General features: G+C 57.8%; 1 protein-coding gene across 1 annotated transcript; it reads left to right on the top strand.

Annotated features, from left to right (window-relative positions):
* Positions 1–7266: 7266 nt before the first annotated feature.
* EGFL7 (EGF like domain multiple 7) lies at positions 7267–18336 on the top strand. Its single transcript, XM_086475836.1, has 10 exons — positions 7267–7302; positions 10264–10325; positions 10363–10449; positions 12166–12288; positions 12497–12609; positions 13321–13416; positions 14837–15001; positions 15912–15976; positions 16332–16494; positions 18314–18336. The coding sequence occupies exons 3-10, from the start codon at positions 10370–10372 to the stop codon at positions 18334–18336; spliced, it is 828 nt and encodes a 275-aa protein (XP_086331962.1). The 5' UTR covers positions 7267–7302; positions 10264–10325; positions 10363–10369.
* The last annotated feature ends 234 nt before the right edge of the window (positions 18337–18570 follow it).

Here is an 18570-nt window from a genome sequence, read left to right as displayed (position 1 = left end):
GGAGCGCGGCGGCGGGGCTGCTCCCGGCGCGGCGGGGGACAGCGAGGTGCCGCAGGTACCGTGCGAGCCGTGGCCGTCGGCGCAGCGGGGAGGGTGGGGTGGATGGGACGGGGATGGCGAGCTGGCGCTGGGGGCAGTGGGACGGTGTCGTTGCCATCCTTGACAGGCCAGACCCTGCGGGTTCTGGGCGGGTTTTTGCCCTTGCTCAAGCAGAGACGATGGCGGGAACCTTGGGGGCAGGTTGAACACACGGCACTGGCAAAGGGCTGCCGGAGCAGGTGGGTTTTTAAAGCATCCTTCGGCTGCTCCCAGCGAGGTTGGCTCCGCTGTCAGCCGTGCCGTGCTGAGCCGAGGAGCGTCTCCAGCACTGGTTTGCTCAGAGCGGAGTCCAACCTGCAGCACTACTATTTTTAATTCTTCCCCACTGGCACTCAGGCTGTTTTCCAGGAGTGGAGAACCCAGAGGGTAAATTTTACCTCCCGTGCATGTAGAGGAAGGCTGCAAACACTTGCACAAATACCTGCGAGAATCCTTAGCAAATGTCTTTTCTTTCCACAACTCGTTCTCTTTTTCCATCTGCCTGCTCCCTGAACACCTCTGATACATCACCACGTTGCTCATCCCGCCGCCTGCGCTCCTCCCGTCTGCTCTCTCTCCCCTCCGCGCAGCACGTGGCGGTGCCAACTCGTTCTCGACGTGGCAGGACCCCGAGCCGTGACGCCGCGCTGCTGATTTCAGGCGGCACCGCGGCGGAGTTCGGCCCCTGGATGCGGGCAGGACTCGGGGCTGGATGGGGCTGTGGGCAGGGACCGTCCCTGCTCTTGTGCGGACCTGAGGCTTGCCCTGGCTAACGGCCGAGGCTGGAGTGTGCTGGTGTGTGGGTGCCAGGAGCTCAGCAAAGCCTCTCAAATTTATAACCACGGAGCTGGGTGGTTTGCATGCTGCCTGTTTTCAGCTGCCTGCAGGCCTGTGGGTCCCGCCATCCTCATCCCTGGCATCACACAGTGTGGGCACGAGGCTTTCAGTGAGGCACCTGGGGTGTTTTGGGATAAAAGGCTGGCTAGGGGTAGGAGCAGCTGGGATACCCAGGCACTGGCTGGCTGTGCAGGAGTACGGAGCAGGACCACGCCAGTGAATGGCTCTCGATAGAAATAACCCAGCGAACTTTTTCCCAGGGTCTAACATTCATGGAATCAATTCACTGGGCAGAGAATCAAACATAAGAAAAAAAATAACAAGGCTTTGTCAGTGATAAAATTAATTTAAAAGCCGATTGGGAAGCTCTGACGCCGCTTGGGAAGCTGTGCGAGACGGAAGCCCAGATGCAATGGCTGGACCCTGAGCCTACTTGAAAATCCGCCTCTCCTCTGGGTAGCAGCAGAACACACTGAGTCTGCTCTGGCAGATTTTGAGCGTTATTCCCTGTGATCCAGCATTCATTCGGCCGATTGAGTTAGTCCCCCTCTATGCTGTTAAACTACCAGCTCTGCACAAGTTTCCCTAGAGGTAAGGAAGAGAAATTGAATCTGGGCTGCAAGCTTATTTGAGCCATTTCCCAGACTCTGCTGCTGCAGATGGGGCTGGCTCTGGGGAGACAGATTTACAAACTGCAACAAATTAGAGTAAACGAACCTGACTCACAGTCACACCAGCAGCAGAAGGGCATGGCGAAACGCAAGGGAAGATTTAACTCGTGCTTTCAGACCAGACAGGGAAAGAAAAGGGTCTCTGCAAACAGAGGAGGATGATCAGAAACGTTATTTCGCTCTCCATCCTCTCTCCCAAAGTGAACGCTTGGATTCCTGTCCTGCCCATACCTTGGGAGGCGGCTGCAGAGAGGAGCTCCGCTTAGTGCAGGTTTCTGGAGTCGGCGACTTTCTCCTGATAGAGAAGGACAATCAGAGCGAAAACCAGTCTTGTGCAAAATGCTCTCTCCCGAGCTGCTCGCTGGGGTGGCCGTGACGAAGGGCCCGAGCTGTGCATGCAGGTCGCAGACATTCCCACCGCACTTCCCATGCGCTCGTCGGGAAGGGATTCACCGGGAAAACACAGAGGGGAACGTCAGGATGGGCAACCATTCCCCGCTGACTAATGTCACTTTTTGCCAGGGAAATTTCCCAGAAAGCCGCAAAATTCAGTTTATTCCTGGGTGAGATAAATCCTTTCCCAGCTTTTATGCAGCAGCCATTACTGCCTCCTCTAAATGTAAGAGAAAATAAACCTGGCTACAGGACGTTGTCTTGTTCACGCATTTGCCACAGCTAGGCTGCTTCATGTCTCTACGGTCGCCTTAAGTTATAACATACCAGTCCTGAGACACTTAATGCTTGCAAAGTCCTTACTCAAGCAAAAAAAAAAAAAATCACTTTGTGGCAGTTGGGTCTTGGTGACAACGTGCATAGCGCTGGGCAACTGGTGACGACAGACTGAGCTATGGGCCAAGCACTTTTCTCGGTTTGACCTGCTTTGATCCCACTGACATCAACGGACTCCTCTAGATTTCCACTGAGATAACTGGTCTGCAGCTGACGCAACCCAGAACAATATGGGACATAATAGAATAGTGGGAGGTTGTTTTCCTTGCAGAGCTCTGCAGAATAGGGACTGCTCCAGAGCCTAAACTTAAGTGCAAAGTTTACAAACAGCCTTATGAAAGAGCAGAAGAGTTTGTCCTAAACCAGGAAAAGCCATTCGCCCTTTTTTTCTTCAGAAGCACCAAAAATTCCTATTGCTTTAGCAAGCGCTTCCAGTTCTGTGCAAGACCCCTGCGGGGGCCAGCGAGAGCCCATTGTACACAGCAGGTACAGGGTCAGCCATGGCTTGTAGCAGCTGAAAAGTTTTGCATCTGTATGTGTGTCACTCTCCTGCCTGTCCCCCTGTCCCTCTGTCTCCATCTGCCACTTCAGCACCTCTGGCCCCCGTTTGGGGAAGCGCTCGTGTGCTTGGGCACGTCCCGTTTGCTGTCACGGGCTGTGAGCGCTCCTTTCTTAAGAGATGGTTCATGATGTGGGAACTTAGTGCTGATCCCCTATTAATTCTCCTCTGTTAATCATTCCTTTCGCATGCCTACAGAGCCAGAGCAAAGTTGAGCTCCCCGCCCCCCCCCAGCCCCAGACACCCTCACACCCTCTGAGCTCACCCACCGCGCAGGGGACCCACACCTCCAGCCCTCAATCCGCCACAGATGCTCTCAGGGTGATGCTGGATCTGACGCCGACGGCCGGGAGGGTGCGGTGCGCTTGGCAGGTCTGCGGGATGGGCTCTAGGAAACAGGGAGGCGGGTGGAAATCTCACCTTTGCAGCCAGCCCAGTGAGACCTGCTCTGGGCCAGCAACTCAGCGTGCCTCACAGCTCACACTGGTGGTAAAACCAGTGGGAGACAAGGAGATTGCGACATCTTAAATCTAAGAGGGAGGTTGGGCAGAAACATTTCTTTCTTGGCCGAGAGACAAGCATTAATATTAGATGTCGTGGGAGTACACTTCTAGTGTGCAAGGGAGAAAGCTTTGGAGGAAACATGTAAAACACCGGTCCATGGAGGACTTCAAATTCAGACAGACTTGCAGTCTGGAGCCAAAATCCCTCACTGCCTTTTTCAGAAGCGCATCACACCGATATCAACAGAGCCAACAGATCTGATCTTCTCCCACTCTGAGCTGGCAGAACTCCTCTGCTTTCAAGGGAACTTTGCCAGGCAGTGTCCTGGGGGATTTCCGCCCAGCATAATGAATATTAGCATAAAAGACACTGAACCCTCCCTAAGAGCGGAGGATTAAATGCTCTTTTAATGGGCTGTATGCAGTTCTTAAGCAGCTGACACGGGCACTTTGCTTGAGCAAAGATTTGACCCTGTAAATGGAACAGAAAAGCAAACATTTTGCAATTTAAAAACTCGCAGGATTTTAGAATGCTGCAGTGTACTCAGGGAATAATCGCCTTATGGCTGAGAAGGCTGATGGAGACCCTGAAAGGTGGCGTGCTTAGTCCTGCGTGCAGCGGTGTTGTCTCGCAAGGAGCTGGAAGATGAGTGCTGTGAGGGATGCTGGGTGTCCACGAGTCCACCCCCTTTCTCACCATCAAATTTACTCTTGGGATCCCAGGGACTCATGCAAAGTTTGCCTGGGCAGTTAGGGGTCTTCATCCTTAAAAGAGCACGTGTATGTACTGAAGATGGTAAAATACAGTGTTGGGGTGCAGCAGGTGGGATGGCAAACCAGTGTGAGAGAAACTTGGATACACCCAGGGGAGGATCAGCAGGAATGGGGCACCCCATTCTCTTGGGCTCTTGGAAAATCCCAGCCTTGGGCACTGGGGAGACTGCTGGAGGGGACAGCTCGGTGTTCAGCAAAGCCCTGGCGCTGCGGCAGGCGGAACCAGGGCTTCTGCCCTGCTCAGCCCTTGCTTGCACCCGTGCCCGACCACCGATACTGCGGTATCTGTGCCTCTCCGGCACACCAGCGAGCCTCTGCGGCGTGAGCTCTGTGCCAACGCCAGACACAGGTACTCTGTGGCCACGATCCTGCTTTTGTCCTCCGTCCCGCTCCGCAAGGACCTTTGGGAGCATCCAGGGAACCCCACAGCAGGGCGATCATGGGCGAGGGCTGCGTCACTGATCCCTGCCTGCATGACAAGGGGAGGGTAACGGCAGCTTTTTCTGTTCTGACAGTAAGAAACCGAGATGCTCCTCAAGGAGAGGATCTCTGCCCAGGAGAAATGATGAAGCACCACGGATGAGGTGAGTGTCTCGGCTGCGAAATGAGATCCTGTGCTTTCAGCACGGTCAGACAGAGAAGCTTTCCATTGGCTTCCAAATGCGTTTTGCAATTACTAGACAAGTTGAATATCAGGCTCTGTTCATCTCCCCCGTACACCAGAAAAAACAATAACACTCTCCGCATAATAAGATAATTACCGTCCCTTCAAGGCTCTTGGGAAAAGTTGCCTGTGCTTCGTGCTTATGAGATTAAGTGAGATGAAATCATTCCCCAGAGGTAGGCTGGATCCAGAGAGAGTAAGCAAACCCGTTTGTGCCATGTGAGATGCTGTGTAACGTGGAGCTGCGCTTCCACCAGCATCAGCAAGCCTCTCCCTTGCTGCTGAGAGGGATCCCATCTCCCACGTGCTCCGTCCTCCCTGACCATGGAGCTCCATCTTCACCAGCACGTCCCAGAGCTGATTCTCCTCTCCTCTGCTCCCTTCCCTGGGGGGGTGGTCGCACCAAAGCGGTTTATTCTCCTTTTACACGGTCCACCTGAGAGCCCCACACCAGCACACCCAGCACCCATCGGCTTCCCCGGAGGGTGCAGCACGACCTGAGACAGCTCCGGTTTGATCAGCAGCCTCAGCGTATCCATGAAATACATGGGCCAGTCATCTCCGTTGCTCTTTTGGAGCCATTATTGTTTAACTGGTAAATATTTCCTTTAAATGCCTACATGCTTTCCAAAAAAATTGCAAAGCTTAACGGGAACAAATATTCCCAGGGGGTTGTATCCTGCCATTCATTTGCACGTCAGACCCCTGCTATCTTTAAGGCTGGTTCTGTGCACGGGCAGGCGCCTAAGTCATTTGGAAAACAATAAGCCTCTGTGCTCTAATTTCCCAGAGAGAAATGTAGACAAAACAAGTGGCAGTTTGGCACAAACAGAACTGCAGAATTTTGCTTTGATAAGTCACCGGGCATTGAACATGAGAGGACTGCAGGCAGCTGGGGGAGCGGCCTGCCTGCTCTGTCCCCGGGCAGGTGTTGGCAAGCCGGCGGAGCTGCACCCTGCGTGGGTCTGTGTCTTGGGTTTGGGCATCTCTCCGGGTCGATCCTCACACTGCTCCACAGCTAGCGGGGGCATCCAGGGAGTCCTTTGAGCATCCTTTAGGGCTCGCTGGAAACCAGCCTCCCTGTCCTGGCAGTTCGTTGCCTGCTTCTGGAGGACTTTGCTGTTGTAATGAGCTCGGGGGGATTAACGAGGCACGGTGGGAGGCTATGGACCAGTATGGTGTGTTAGATCTCTAAGCTCGGGAAAGACGATGTCTCCTCTTGTAGTTGTATGTTCTTTTGGGGAATGCAGAACCAGATGAGGTATTTTTTAGCAAAGAGAAATAATTTTGCTCTGGCTATTGCACTGGTGATGGACCATTTCACCTGGGAGTCTCAATATCCCTGGGCGAGGAGCTGGAGGCTGTGCTGGGGTCTCCCTCTCTTGCCATTAATCCCCTGCCCAGCCAGGCGAGCTGGTCTGGGGTGGTGGTGGTGGGGTGGTGGCAGGGACCTTGTGTCCTTGTAGCCTGGGGCATGCAGAAATGGGCTGGTGGGGCTGCGGGGCTCAGCCTGCCCTAGGGAACGTGCAGGTAAGGCTCCAGATCGATGCCAGGGCAGGGATTCCCTGCGATCCCACCTCCATCGGGGTCAGCGCAGCAGCGGCAACACATGGGGCACAACATCACCATGTTCCCCCCACCCAGGGCTGGGCTTCTCCGGGGGTCCCTGCATGTCCCCCACCCAAAACCAGGCTTCTCCAGGGGGTCCTGCCCTGTCCCTGCATGTCCCAAAACAGGACCACGCTGCTCCGGAGGGGGTCCTGCCCTGTCCCTGCCTGACCCCCAACAGGACCGGGCTCCTCTGGGGGGTCCTGCCCTGTCCGTGCACGTCCCAAAACAGGACCACGCTGCTCCGGAGGGGGACCTGTCCTGTTCCCTGCACGTCCCAAAACAGGACCGGGCTCCTCTGGGGGGTCCTGCCCTGTCCCTGCATATCCCCCAACAGGACCGGGCTCCTCCAGGGGGTCCTGCCCTGTCCCTGCCTGATCCCCAACAGGACCAGGCTCCTCCGAGGGGTCCTGCCCTCTCCCTGCACATCCCCAAACAGGACCGGGCTCCTCCGGGGGGTCCTGCCTTGTCCCTGCACGTCCCAAAACAGGACAACGCTGCTCCGGAGGGTCCTGCCCTGTCCCTGCACGTCCCCCAACAGGACCGGTCTCCTCCGGGGGGTCCTGCCCTGTCCCTGCCTGATCCCCAAACAGGACCGGGCTCCTCCGGGGGGTCCTGCCCTGTCCGTGCACGTCCCCCGGGGAGCCGGGGCACCTCGGCGGGGGCGCGGGGGCAGGTGGCGGCGGGCTGGGGCCGGCGGGGCGGGGGCAGGCGGAGGCTCCCCGGGCCCCGGCTCTTCCCCCCCGGCCGGGAGGCTCCGCTTTCCTCCCCGCCGGGAGCTCATTGGGCCGGGGCGGAGGGACCGGCTCGGGCCGGGGGAGGAAATGCGCGGGGGGCCGCGGCGGCGATTCCGCGGCTCCGGCACCGCCGCGGCTACCGGTGAGTCCCGGGGGGGGGCGGGGGGGGGGGGAGCGGCCGCATCCTCCGGCGGGGAGGGACGGGACGGGCGGTGCTGGGGGGGGGGGGGGGGGGAGCGGGGGCGTTTCGCGGAGCGGGACCCGCTGTGGCAGAGGGGACGCCCGGGGGGGGGGGGGGGGGGGGGGTGGCGGCCCGGGAGGTGCCCGGGGGTGGGGGTGGGGGGGGGTGGCGGCGGGTCTGCGGGCAGCCTCCGGGCCGGTAGAGCAGGGCTCCGCCTGCCCCGGGGAGGCGGGGGGGTGGGGGGTTGGGGGTGGGGGGTACAGAGCCCGGAGGAGCGGGGTTCGGCCTGCTGCGGGCCGGGGTGAGCATCCCTGCGCCGGGCAGCGCGGTCCCCGTGTCCCTGCGCCCCGCTCCGCCGTGTCCGCGTCGCCGCAGCCCGCTCCGTGGTACCCTGCTCCGCGGGGTCACCCTCCTGCCCCCCGCTCCGCCGTGCCCGCGTCCCCGTGCCCCCCCCGGCTCCATCCTTCCCGCATCCCCCCCCCCCGTGCGCGGCGGTGCCTGCATCCCAGCCGGCGGAGGGGATGGGTGACCAACCATCCCAGTTGGTAAGGGAAAACCCATCTCCCCGCTGCTGGTGCTGACCCTCTCCGGGAGGGTTTGGCTCTAAGGGTACTGGGAAGGTCCAGCATGCAGCTGGGAGCGGCGATTTCACCTGCAGAACCAGGCCAGGCGGGTTGAAGAAGCGCGGCTGTCACGTTCCCGTCAGGGGAATCGCATCCTCTTGAGGGGCTGGATGCTCCTGCACCACTTTGCAGGCAGACCCCGAGTCCTCTTGCTGCCATCGCCTGGAGTTTTAGCCTTGGGTTGCTGGGCAGAGCTGGGCAAAGCGCTGCTCACCCACACGGTGGGTTGTATTTTCCCTGTTAGTTGCTGGGGGGGGGGGGTGGTTAGGCAAGAGCAAACTCAGGAGAGTTACGAGAACGTCTCTGGCTGGTGGGAGAGGGACCCCCAGACTCACAGGAGCACATGGCCAGCCGAGGAGAGTTTGGTGCCCTCTGAAACAGCAGAAGCTCGGATGCACCCGCATAGTTTCACTTGCCAGACCATGGGGCTTCCCCTCTTCGTTTGAGAGACTAGAAAGGCAGTCACAAAAACCCTCTTATTTTCTTCAGTATGAAAAGATTTTCCTTAAGTTACGTGCTTTAAAAGAGAAGTATTAGAGCAGGTAGTGGATCTTCTGCAGCTTTAAAGGGGCTGATTTTCATAAACTCATAAAAAAGACAAGTATAGACTATTGCATTTTCCACTTTTGAAACTTTTTCTGGTATGAAGCAACCATAATTTTATGACCCAGAGGGGATACTCTGACCGCTTGAGGTAAGGCAATGCTGCTCCATTTCAAAGCGAAAAAACAAACTGTCTATATTTTAGGCTTGTGCCCTGCATTTCTTGCCTTCCCCACAGGGAAAGCTCCCACAGCAGTCACGGGAATCCTGTGGGAGGATGGAGATGGTTGGCAGAGTTTGACTTACAGGCTCCTGGAGAAGCACTGCTAGTCTGAGGATCTGTGATTATAAGGAAAATCTGTGTCCCAGTATAGCTCTGGGAAAAGCCGCCTGGCTGAGCAGTGGGGAGTTAGTCTCCAGGAGGACTGGGGAGAGAGAAGGTTTCTTCACTATTTTTAAAAAAAATTTCCTGCAGGTCAACCAAGATTTGGTTTCCTGATGGTGGAGATACCATATATTAACCATTAGAAGATGAAATTTGTTGCTACATTTGGAGGTGAATGGAGGACTATAGGCTTTATGTCACCAAAATCCTCCCTACGTCCTCAAAGCACCAGGCTGGTTTCTCTCCAGATGCAGGTCTGCATCTCTCCGTGCCTCACTTTCTTTACCTGCACAAAGGCAAAGATGATGCTGGGTGCCTTGGAGAAGGGCTTTGAGACCTGCAGGGTCTACAGATTCGGGATGGTTGTCCCTAACAACTTGGCTCGGAGTTAGGAATTGTCCCAAAAGAGTTTGCGGGTGAACCTGCAACTCTCCGGTCCAGTCCCACCCTACCCCACCTGGGGATTTTAGAAAGTTTATTTGCAGCTCACAATATTTGCAGTCTCAGAAGGATGTTTCTTGTTGTGTCGCCTCCCCATAAAGCCACTCCTTTCTCAAGATTTAATCAGAAAGGCTGATTCTTTATTTAGTTAGCATATATTTAAGGTGGGTTTCTTTATTTCTTCCTCCTTTTACTGCTGCCATCCGGAGGCCAACTGTTTTGTTTAAGGCAGATATATTGTTTAAATTAGATACTGTTGTTGACCGTCTTCAGCCTTGTTTCATATTTGTCCTCTGCTAGAAAATCAAAGCCCTTTTATTTGCGGCTCGGTTAGTACTGACTCCGCAGACGGTACATATGGCCCTTGCAGCACTTTCCTCTGGCAAGAACTTTTATTTTAAAGAGAAGAAGATCAGATTTCAGTGTGTTTTGTGGTGGGAAAACGCCGCTTTACAATGCTGTATGGATTGAGAAATTAGGGGCCATTGTTTTGCCCTCGCTGCCTGGAATTGGCAACGTACGGCAGAGCGACTCAGGTCCCTTCCCTGCCCCTCGACGAGCGACTGTGCAGCCCCCGGTGCCACCGAGGGCACCTCCTGTGTGCCGGGCCAGGCGTCCCCCGGCGTCAATCGCTGCCACGCCGTTGGAATGTGTGGGGAGAAGTGGGTTTGTGCCTGGAGGAGCGCCCGCCTTAGGAGGGATTCGTGGCTTCCTCGTGTCCCCTCTGCCCCTGTATTGCCAGCAAGGGTGTCCCCTCTTCCCCTGTATTGCCAGCAAGGGTGCTCCTGCCCCAGCCCCTTGCGCTGCCCTCCGAGGGTCCGTGCACACCCGGCGCCATCCCTCCGACCCCGGGAGCAGGGGCTGGCCCTGTCCCCACGGCTCCGTCAGATGTCACCAGCTGGGGTGACACGGCTCTTCTCTCGGTGGCAGGGTTGCCCGCTGAAGGGCGAGACATGCGGTAGGAGCCAGCGCATCCCACCAGGGAGCCAGACTCAGTCGTGCCGCACAGCCCGGGGCGCCGCGGGAGGGACGGGACATGCGCCACATCAGCTGCCTGCTCCCGGGACTCCTCCTCATCCTCGGCGTGACCGGCGCGGATGGCTTTGCCCCGGCAGGGTAAGCTCCCTTTTTTGCCTGCATCTCCTGGGTGATGAAGAGCCTGGCTCTTCATCACGGCGAGGTGCATCCTCGCTGGGTGATGAAGAGCCCTGTTCAGCCAGCTGCACGTGCACGGGAAGCTCACCGGGCTGGAAGAAGGTGAGAAAAGGCTCTGCCGAGTCTTCCCGGGGCAGCCGGGGTTCGGCAGCCCCTCACTGGTGTTTGTTTGTTTTGTCAATGAAGCGAAAAAGCCTCTCACAGAAAATGCCCTGATTCCGTTTAGCTCCATGTAAGGGGGGGGGGGGGGGGCACAAAGACCCTCTGGGCTTTTTGTCCAGGAGACTCCAAAGCTAATCGGGCCCAGAGCTGTTCATGAGTTATTGTTGTCGCTTTCAAGCACATCCTTGCACAAAAATACGTGTGCAATCTGGCTGTCACACCAACGGAGCCTTGCAAACAAGCCATCGAGGGAGGATGCAGCCTCCCAGCTCCGAGAGGATGCCCCATCCAGGGGGTGTGGGTGTGGAAAACCCCGTTGGTTGTTGCCCTGTGCTCCTGGGGATGCTGCGGTGGCTGCGGTCCCTGGACCAGCAAGCCCAGGAACTGCAGCTCCAGTGATTCCTCTTCCCTTACTGGGAAAAGGGCACGACACAGCACCCTGGATCCCAGCACAGCCTGGGCAGGCGCAGCTCAGCTCCTGCTGGGTCAGAGGAAGCCCAGAGCTCAGTGCCTCAGTTTCTTCCCCAGCCAAAAGGAGCTCGAGCTCTACACCCTCTCCCCCCAGATACAGCTCACATTTTCTGCAAAGTTTGTTTTTACATTGAAATACTCTCCTCTAGCATGAAACCTTTTGCATTCTGGTGGTGACTAAAACCACAGGCTGAATTCCTCGCTCGCACGCACAGGCTGCAGCTATGGCTTTATTCTAAATTTCGCAAAGCAAACAATTGCCATTTAAAAACTGCACGTTCTATAGCATTAATCAGGGAGGCTGAGAGGGGTTCTCTGGAGTTAATGGAAGCCATCTGATGTCCATGCTAATTCCCAGGCTTTTTATTCTAGTTTCTAATTGGGCTGGGAGGCTGAGACAAGTAGATGAGTTCCTCAGTGGGACTGACCTGCTTGGGCTGGAAAATTGAATTTTTAACCAAGACCACTTTGGTTGTTAACCTTGGGAAAGTTTCTGACTGGATCACAGTTATCTTAGGAAGACTGGAGGGTGACTTTTGTCTGGCCTTTACCTTTTTTGCAGTGATCTTAGCCTGTCCTGTGAAATCATTAATTTCTGGGTGACACAGTGGCATCCATTTCAGTCTCAGTAAGGGAAAAACCATCCAGAAACTGAGTGATTTTAAGGGAAGGGAGGCGATGGATGGAAGGAGAACAGCTTTCAGTAAATCCCTCTGAAATCTGGGCCCCGACTTCTCCCCTGGGACAGAGGGACTGTGCTGGGGTGAGTGTACGAGGAGGCGTCAGCGCCTTCGTGCAGGGGCCGGGGAGGAAGAGCTGGTGCAGCCCACAGCGCTCGAGCTTTGTGTCGCTGCCCCGAAACAGCTTGAAGTAGCCTCTGGGGTCACTCGGGCAATTAGCCGCTGCTGTTTCACTAGCCCTCTGCAGGGAGGGGCTGTCAGGCCCCGTCCTGTGCTGGTGTAAATCAGTGGAGCCCCTTTGCCCCGAAGGGCGAAGCGGTGGGTCGATTTTTAGCCGGTGTCTGACCCGCTCCCCTCGCCGCAGCCGCAGAGCCTGTGCCGCAGCGCCGCAGAGCCGGCTGGCCGCCTACGCCGAGTCCCACGTCCAGCCCGTCTACCAGCCCTACCTCACCACTTGCCAGGGCCACCGCCTCTGCAGCACCTACAGGTGAGGGCAGCTGCCTGCGCCGGGGACCCGAGAGGGGAGCAGGATCCGTCCCAGCGAGGCAGCGACTCGTGGGGGGCTGTGGAAGGGGGCGAGTCCTGCCTCGATCCGTGGGGAAGGAGCTCCCAGGTCTGACCCACTGGCACGGGAGCGGGATGGGGGTTGGGGCAGATGCTCAGCCCCCCACCTCAGCCCCGTCCTTGCGTTGCAGGACCATCTACAGGGTTGCCTACCGGCAGGCGTACAGGCAGCTGCCCCAGCCCACGGCATCGTGCTGTCCCGGCTGGAGCAGGGCTAACAGCCACGCGCTCGGCTGCAACAGAGGTAAGAGGCTGCTGGGCCACCGTGGTGCCAGCGCTTGCCCTTCCCCCAGACCCCACGGGCCAGGTAGCTCAGGTCCCTGGGTGAGGCCCCCCCCCGGCAGCCAGCTCTCTCCTTTACCAGCACTCTGCCTGTCAGGTGGGTTGCCCCTGTAGCAAAGCATTTAAACTTTCGGCGTCACAAGCAAATGCAGTTCGATTTCTGATTAATTCCCAGCCTTCCTCTGCTGCCTCGCAGGCCTTTTTCCTTTGGGATTGCTGATTAACTTTATAGCTACCAGAGGATAAATAAAATGAGTAAGTAGTTTCCATATAAATCAGCAGTAATGGAAGAGAAATGCTTTCAGGAGGCAATTGTGATGTACAGCACAAAACAAATGCAAACCACATCAGCAGCTAGTCCGGCCCCAGATGAGCTCAGAGCGCAGCACCAGGGGCTTCCCAGCGCCTGCTGCTGCCCATCGCCCTCCTCCCTCCTGGCTGTGCTGGCGCCTCGGCCTCTTTCCAGGCTGCAAAACCAAGGTCCTGTTCATCCCACCCATCCTGTGCACCCTGGTCAGCTCAGCCCCACCGCTCCGGAGCTGGGGCAGAGCATCCTGGCCCCAGGCTGGTGGGTGTGCACTGTGTGTGTACACACAGAGCCATGGTGGCAGGGGAGGGAGTTTGGGACCCCCAGAGCTGCCCGACGACGCTGTGTTCGTGTTTTGTCTCGCAGCTCTTTGCTGGGTGCCGTGCCAGAACGGTGGGAGCTGTACCTTCCCCGGCAGATGCGCCTGCCCGCCCGGCTGGATGGGGCGAACCTGCCAGACAGGTACGAGCCGCGCGGCTCCCCTCCGGGCTCCCTGCATCGGGCCTGCCCCACTGCTGCTGCGAAAGCTCCTCCGGGGAGCACCAGGGCTGCCGTGGGGCTCTGGAGGTCCTCTGCCCACGGACTGACCCCTTGGTGGGAGGCAGGGACCAGCACCAGGCTTTGGCACATGCCACCAGACCACAGAGGGGAACCAGTGACCCCTCTGCCCACACACACGCACACCTCCATGTGTTGCTCCAGGGCAGCGATGCCTGATGCACTGGCCAGGAAAGGACGGCTCCCAGGAGAGCTCTGACCTTCCTTTTGGCTGCCTCAACGCTCCCAACCCTCGTGTGCAGCCCTGGCAGTCCGATTTTCTCTCCGCTGCTGCTCCGTGCTGGGTCAGCGGGAGCAGAGGCTGTGCTCTGCCGTGGCTGTGCAGCCAGCTGAAGGGCAGAGTAGCAGTCACACTCGGGTCAGCCCAAGATTGTGTGCTTGTACTGACCCATCTCTCGGGCTTTGTAAACTCTCGCTGTAAACTGAGACACCCATTTACCGCAGAGACTAAATCTGCAAAGCGAAAATATTTGAGGGTGGAGGGGAAGACTGACGATCTCCAGGCACCGAGCCTCTCTCCAGGCTGAGAGCAGCCTGATGCTCCTCGCCAAAGCACGGGGAATTCAGGCGGCGTGGTGCACACCAGCGTGGTGCAAACCCCTGCCACAGCCTTTCCCGGCTTTCCACCCTCCCATAAGGCAGAGGAGGAGCGAGTGGCGTTGACCCACGCTGGGCCGGGCAGGGCTGAGCACATTGCTGACAGCTCCGGCTCCAGCACAGGGCTGGGGGGGGAAGGATTTTCCCACCGCCTAAAACAGATTCGCCCGGGCGTGGGAAGCGGTTCGGCTCATTTTGCTTTGTGGGAACAGCTTTAATAACTCCCCCGTGTGAGGAGAGGTTACCGGGTTCTGTACACACTTGAAAGGCTGATAGCTCCTCGCCACGGCTGGCTGGAACCAAAACCCCGGCCATAAATCCAGGATGAGAGCCGAGGGCTGCCTGCGCCCGCCTGGCCGGAGCTGGGACATTTCTGACCGCAGCTTTTGTTTCTGGCTCTTTTGTGGAGGGAGTGGGCAGAGGGGAGGAGGCCAGATCCCCCTCGGGGGTTAGCCCAGGTTTGCTCCAGCCGGGTGCAAGTGGAAAGGCTGTGGTCCCGGGCGCTGGCGGGTGTCGTGCTCGCACCCTGCAGCGCTGAGAGCACCCCGAGCTGCGCCCAGCACAAACGCCAGCGCAGTCTGGGGTCCCGTCACATCCCCACCCTGCGTGAGCCCGTGGGGCTCTAGCAAGGGGAGCAGGACCCCTGCTCGCATGGCTGAGCCCTCCGCCACCCCTCGCCCTCCCGGTAAGCAGCTCCTCACCACCCCTGCCCTCGCTCTGGTTTCAGACGTGGATGAATGTGCCGGCCAGAGCCACGGCTGCGGGCAGCTCTGCATCAACACGGCCGGGAGCTACCAGTGTGCCTGCCGGGATGGCTTCACCCTCGCTGCTGATGACAAGGCGTGCCAGCCCCTGGGGCCAGAGCCCGGGCCAGAAACCTTCAGCCAAGCAGGTAACCTGCCCCCTTGTTGCAGGACAGCCCCGGCTGCCCAGGGCCTTCGCTGAAAGCTGGGGTTAACACCCAGCACCACAGGGTGGCGGGAGCAGGAGTGGCAAAGCGACAAGAGAGGGGACGACAGCCAGAACCCCTCAGCTTTATTCTCAGTGACCCAGGAGTCCCTCTACCACCCAAACAACCTCCCCTGTGCGCAAAGCCAGCCGCTGCTCCATCTGCAAGGGTGACAGAGCCTGGCCGTGGCATGCGGTGTCCGGGATGCGGCTGTTCTCTCCATCGACGTCGTCCTTCCCGCAGGACAAGTCCGGAGCCACCAGGAGCGGCGGGCGCCGCTGGCGACGGCCCATTATTACTTTTGGTACGCGCTGTGACACTTCAAACTCGTACCGTGAGTAATAATGCGCTGTGGCCAGCACAGGCATCACGCAGTGAACGCCTGGGAGAGCAGGGCACCGCCTGCACGTGCCCCACAAGCCACCTGCCTTTATCCCCCTGTCCAGGGCCCTCAGCAGGGACGATCCTTCGTGCCCACCATGGGATAGGGCAAACCTGGCTGCTAACTAGTCTGACAACACGGGCACGAAAGGCCAAGCTTTGCCAGATGCCTTGTCCTTTAAGCATCACCCCACTGTCTGAGAAATTCCCCGCTTTGTTGCAGGTCCTCCAGCAGCAGTGACAGGCTGCGCTAGCAGCAGGACTAGATGGCAGTGCTTGCAGCAGGTGTTGGATCCAACTGGTGGTCTCGGGGCTGGTCCTGGCGGGGCAGACCCCAGGGGCTCGCTAGGAAGGGAGTGGAAAGCAGCAGAGCTTGGCCTGAGCCCTGCAGCAACGTCTCTCCCCAGCGCCTTCCACTTCATCTTGGGCAGTGGGCTTTTACTCACTGACCACCTCTTGGCCACTTTTTCAGGTCCCCCCGGTGAAATGAAGGAAGAAATGCAAGACCTGAAGAGCAGAGTGGAAGCGCTGGAGCAGGTGAGCTTTCAGCCCGCGCCTCTGCCCTGCCCTCGCTGCCCTCCTGCAGCTCGAGGCCGCGCTCCGCCAGCTCCCACCCGGGGCTGCTCGCAGCCAGGGTTTCCCTCCACCCCGGCTCTATTTTTAACGCCGCGCTGGCCTCCCGCCGCAGCCGCCCCAGCTGGGCTCCCTGCTGCCGGCAGTGCCCACGCAGCGGCTTTTCCAGCCCAGCGGCCCTTTGAAGGCAACCGAAGCCCCGCGAGCCGGCCGGCACGCCGCCCCCGTGGGGTGCACCCCGGCTGGCAGTGTGCTACCCCCCGCCGGGTGGTCCTCCCGGCTGCGGAGGAGCCGCTCACGGCTCCCCTTCTCCCTGCAGAAACTCCAGTCGGTGCTGGCCCCCTTCCACAACCTCATGCCATCTGCGCCGGAGGATGTCGGCGCAGATCCCATCAGCCGGCTGTCCCACTCCCTCCAGCAACTGGACAGAATCGACTCCCTGAGCGAGCAGATCTCTTTCCTTGAGGAGCGTCTGGAGACGTGTAAGTGCCTGGAAAAAAGCAGGGTTGAAATATTTCGCTCCACCCACGCTGGCCACGGTGAGCAGATTGCGGGCCAGCGAGATCAGTAACACATATGCCACTATTAATCTATATCTCCCTCAAGCTCAGCAGCCTGTAATTAATAAAAGATGAACACAAACAGCCCATTAGCTTCATTTCAAAGCTGTTTCTATGGCTGCGCCATCTGACTGCCCTTGCAGCACCCAGAAATCGTAAGATCAGCATCTGGAAATGTGGCTCTGGGGCACAAGCCGAGGGAGCCCCCTATGAGGTCACATCTCACGATCAGCACCCTCGCCGGCTGCGTTGCCTCCCTGTACTGATACAGCTTAGTCTTTGGAAAAGAAACCCCAGCTCTTAGGAAATTAACAGTCCGAAAAGTCAATCAGGAGAGTTTAGGGAGCGTGCAGAAGTTGGCAGATTTACGAGCCTGGGAAGTTTTAGGCATTTCTTTCTGAAGTCTACAGACCAGTCCTTGGCCAAGCAGTGGACCAGAGAGGGTCTCCCAAGTAGCGAAAGCTGAAGAAGAGACGGCGGTGAGAGCCGTCGTGTGAAATGGCTGAAGGCGGTGGGTGCTGCCTGGCGTGTTCCCCCGCGGCACCGCAGAGCAGGGCAGCGTCCCCGTGGGTGCCTGAGCTCCCCCTGGAGCCCTGCACCTTGCCTCCCAGTAGAGCACAAGCCGTATGAACACTTTATTTTGATGGGCAGCTCTTTGCAGCCTGTTTTCCCATTAAATAATTCTGGTCAAACACACCCAGAAACCAGGCACGGCTGGGCCAGCCCAGGAGCGGGTGTGCAGCAGCAGCCTGGTGCTCGTGGCAGAGGGGTGAGGGTGCCTGGAAAGACTTCAGGGCGTATCTAGTCCCAGGTCACTGCTTGCAGTAATGGCTTAGATATAAAAGACTTCAAAGAACTTGTTTGAAGAGTAAGTAGCTGCAAAGAGACACTTAAAAAACATTGCAGAAAGGGGTAATCACCAGAACCACTGAGTGTTCCAACAGAGTGAGTTTCCTGGTATTGCCTTGTACATACTATTAGTGACAGCACCAAGGAATGCGAGCAGTATCACAAGGTAACATGGATTTATTCCAAGCGATGACTCCGAAGCCCTGAATTTAACTTCTGCCAAGCCTGTTCCTGCAAGCAAAACTTGGTTTTTTGTCCCTCTCACGGTCTTGAAATTCCCTGGAGGGCACAAGACTGTCCTTTTGTGCTCCAGCAGGCACTGGGGCTGGCAGGGCATCCCACGGAGAGTGAAGTAGCTGTCCGTTTTCTCTGCCTTGCACAGCAGTTCACAACTGAATGCTGGTACAACTGCACGCCCCAAGTATCTGCCCAGCGGGGATAAGGACTAAAAACCATTTCCTTTTGTCTGAACCGCCAGTGAAGGCACAAGATCGGATCTCTTTAAGCCATAACCATTTTAGCCCCTCCAAGTCTGAATTATCCCCAGTTCAGCACAGGCTGTCACTGCTGGGCTGTAACACAGCCCGTCAGCAGCACGACAGACTCACAACCGCACGTGGCTGTGCCGCAGTCACCCGTGTTATTGTCACCGGCTTTCCCCCCGCCTTGGGACTCTGCACAGGACTCCCCAGGCACGCCGGGGAGGCGAGAGTGACGCTCCCAACTGCGGTGGGACAGAGCCAGGCTGGGGCTGTTTGGCAAGAGGAAAGCAGCGAGTGTGGGTGCACAGAGGCTGAGGTCAACCTCATCCTTCTCGGGGAAAGAGACAAACCAAACTCAGGCTGGCAACATCGCTGGATTGCTTTTTTTTTTTCCCCTCCTCTCTTCCCAGGTTCCTGCAAGAACGAACTCTAGCTGAGCGCCCGAGGACTTGGAGCAAGCCAAGTGCATCCGCAGCTCTTCTCTCCCTCTCCAGCCCCAGGCTGGGGACGAAGCCACATCATCTACAGGAAGGCACGGGGTAGCAGGGGAAGGCTGGTTTCCCACCAGCATCTCCATCATTTTCTCTTCCAACTCACCGTCTCAAAGCAGTGACTTCCAAACTGGACTCCGAGCCCTCAGCATCTCACCCCCTTCCTGCTGGAGAGG

Source organism: Leptosomus discolor, chromosome 19, assembly GCF_034619465.1.
Source record: "Leptosomus discolor isolate bLepDis1 chromosome 19, bLepDis1.hap2, whole genome shotgun sequence".
NCBI classification, from domain to species: Eukaryota; Metazoa; Chordata; class Aves; order Leptosomiformes; family Leptosomidae; genus Leptosomus; species Leptosomus discolor.
This window is presented reverse-complemented; position numbering and strand designations above follow the sequence as displayed.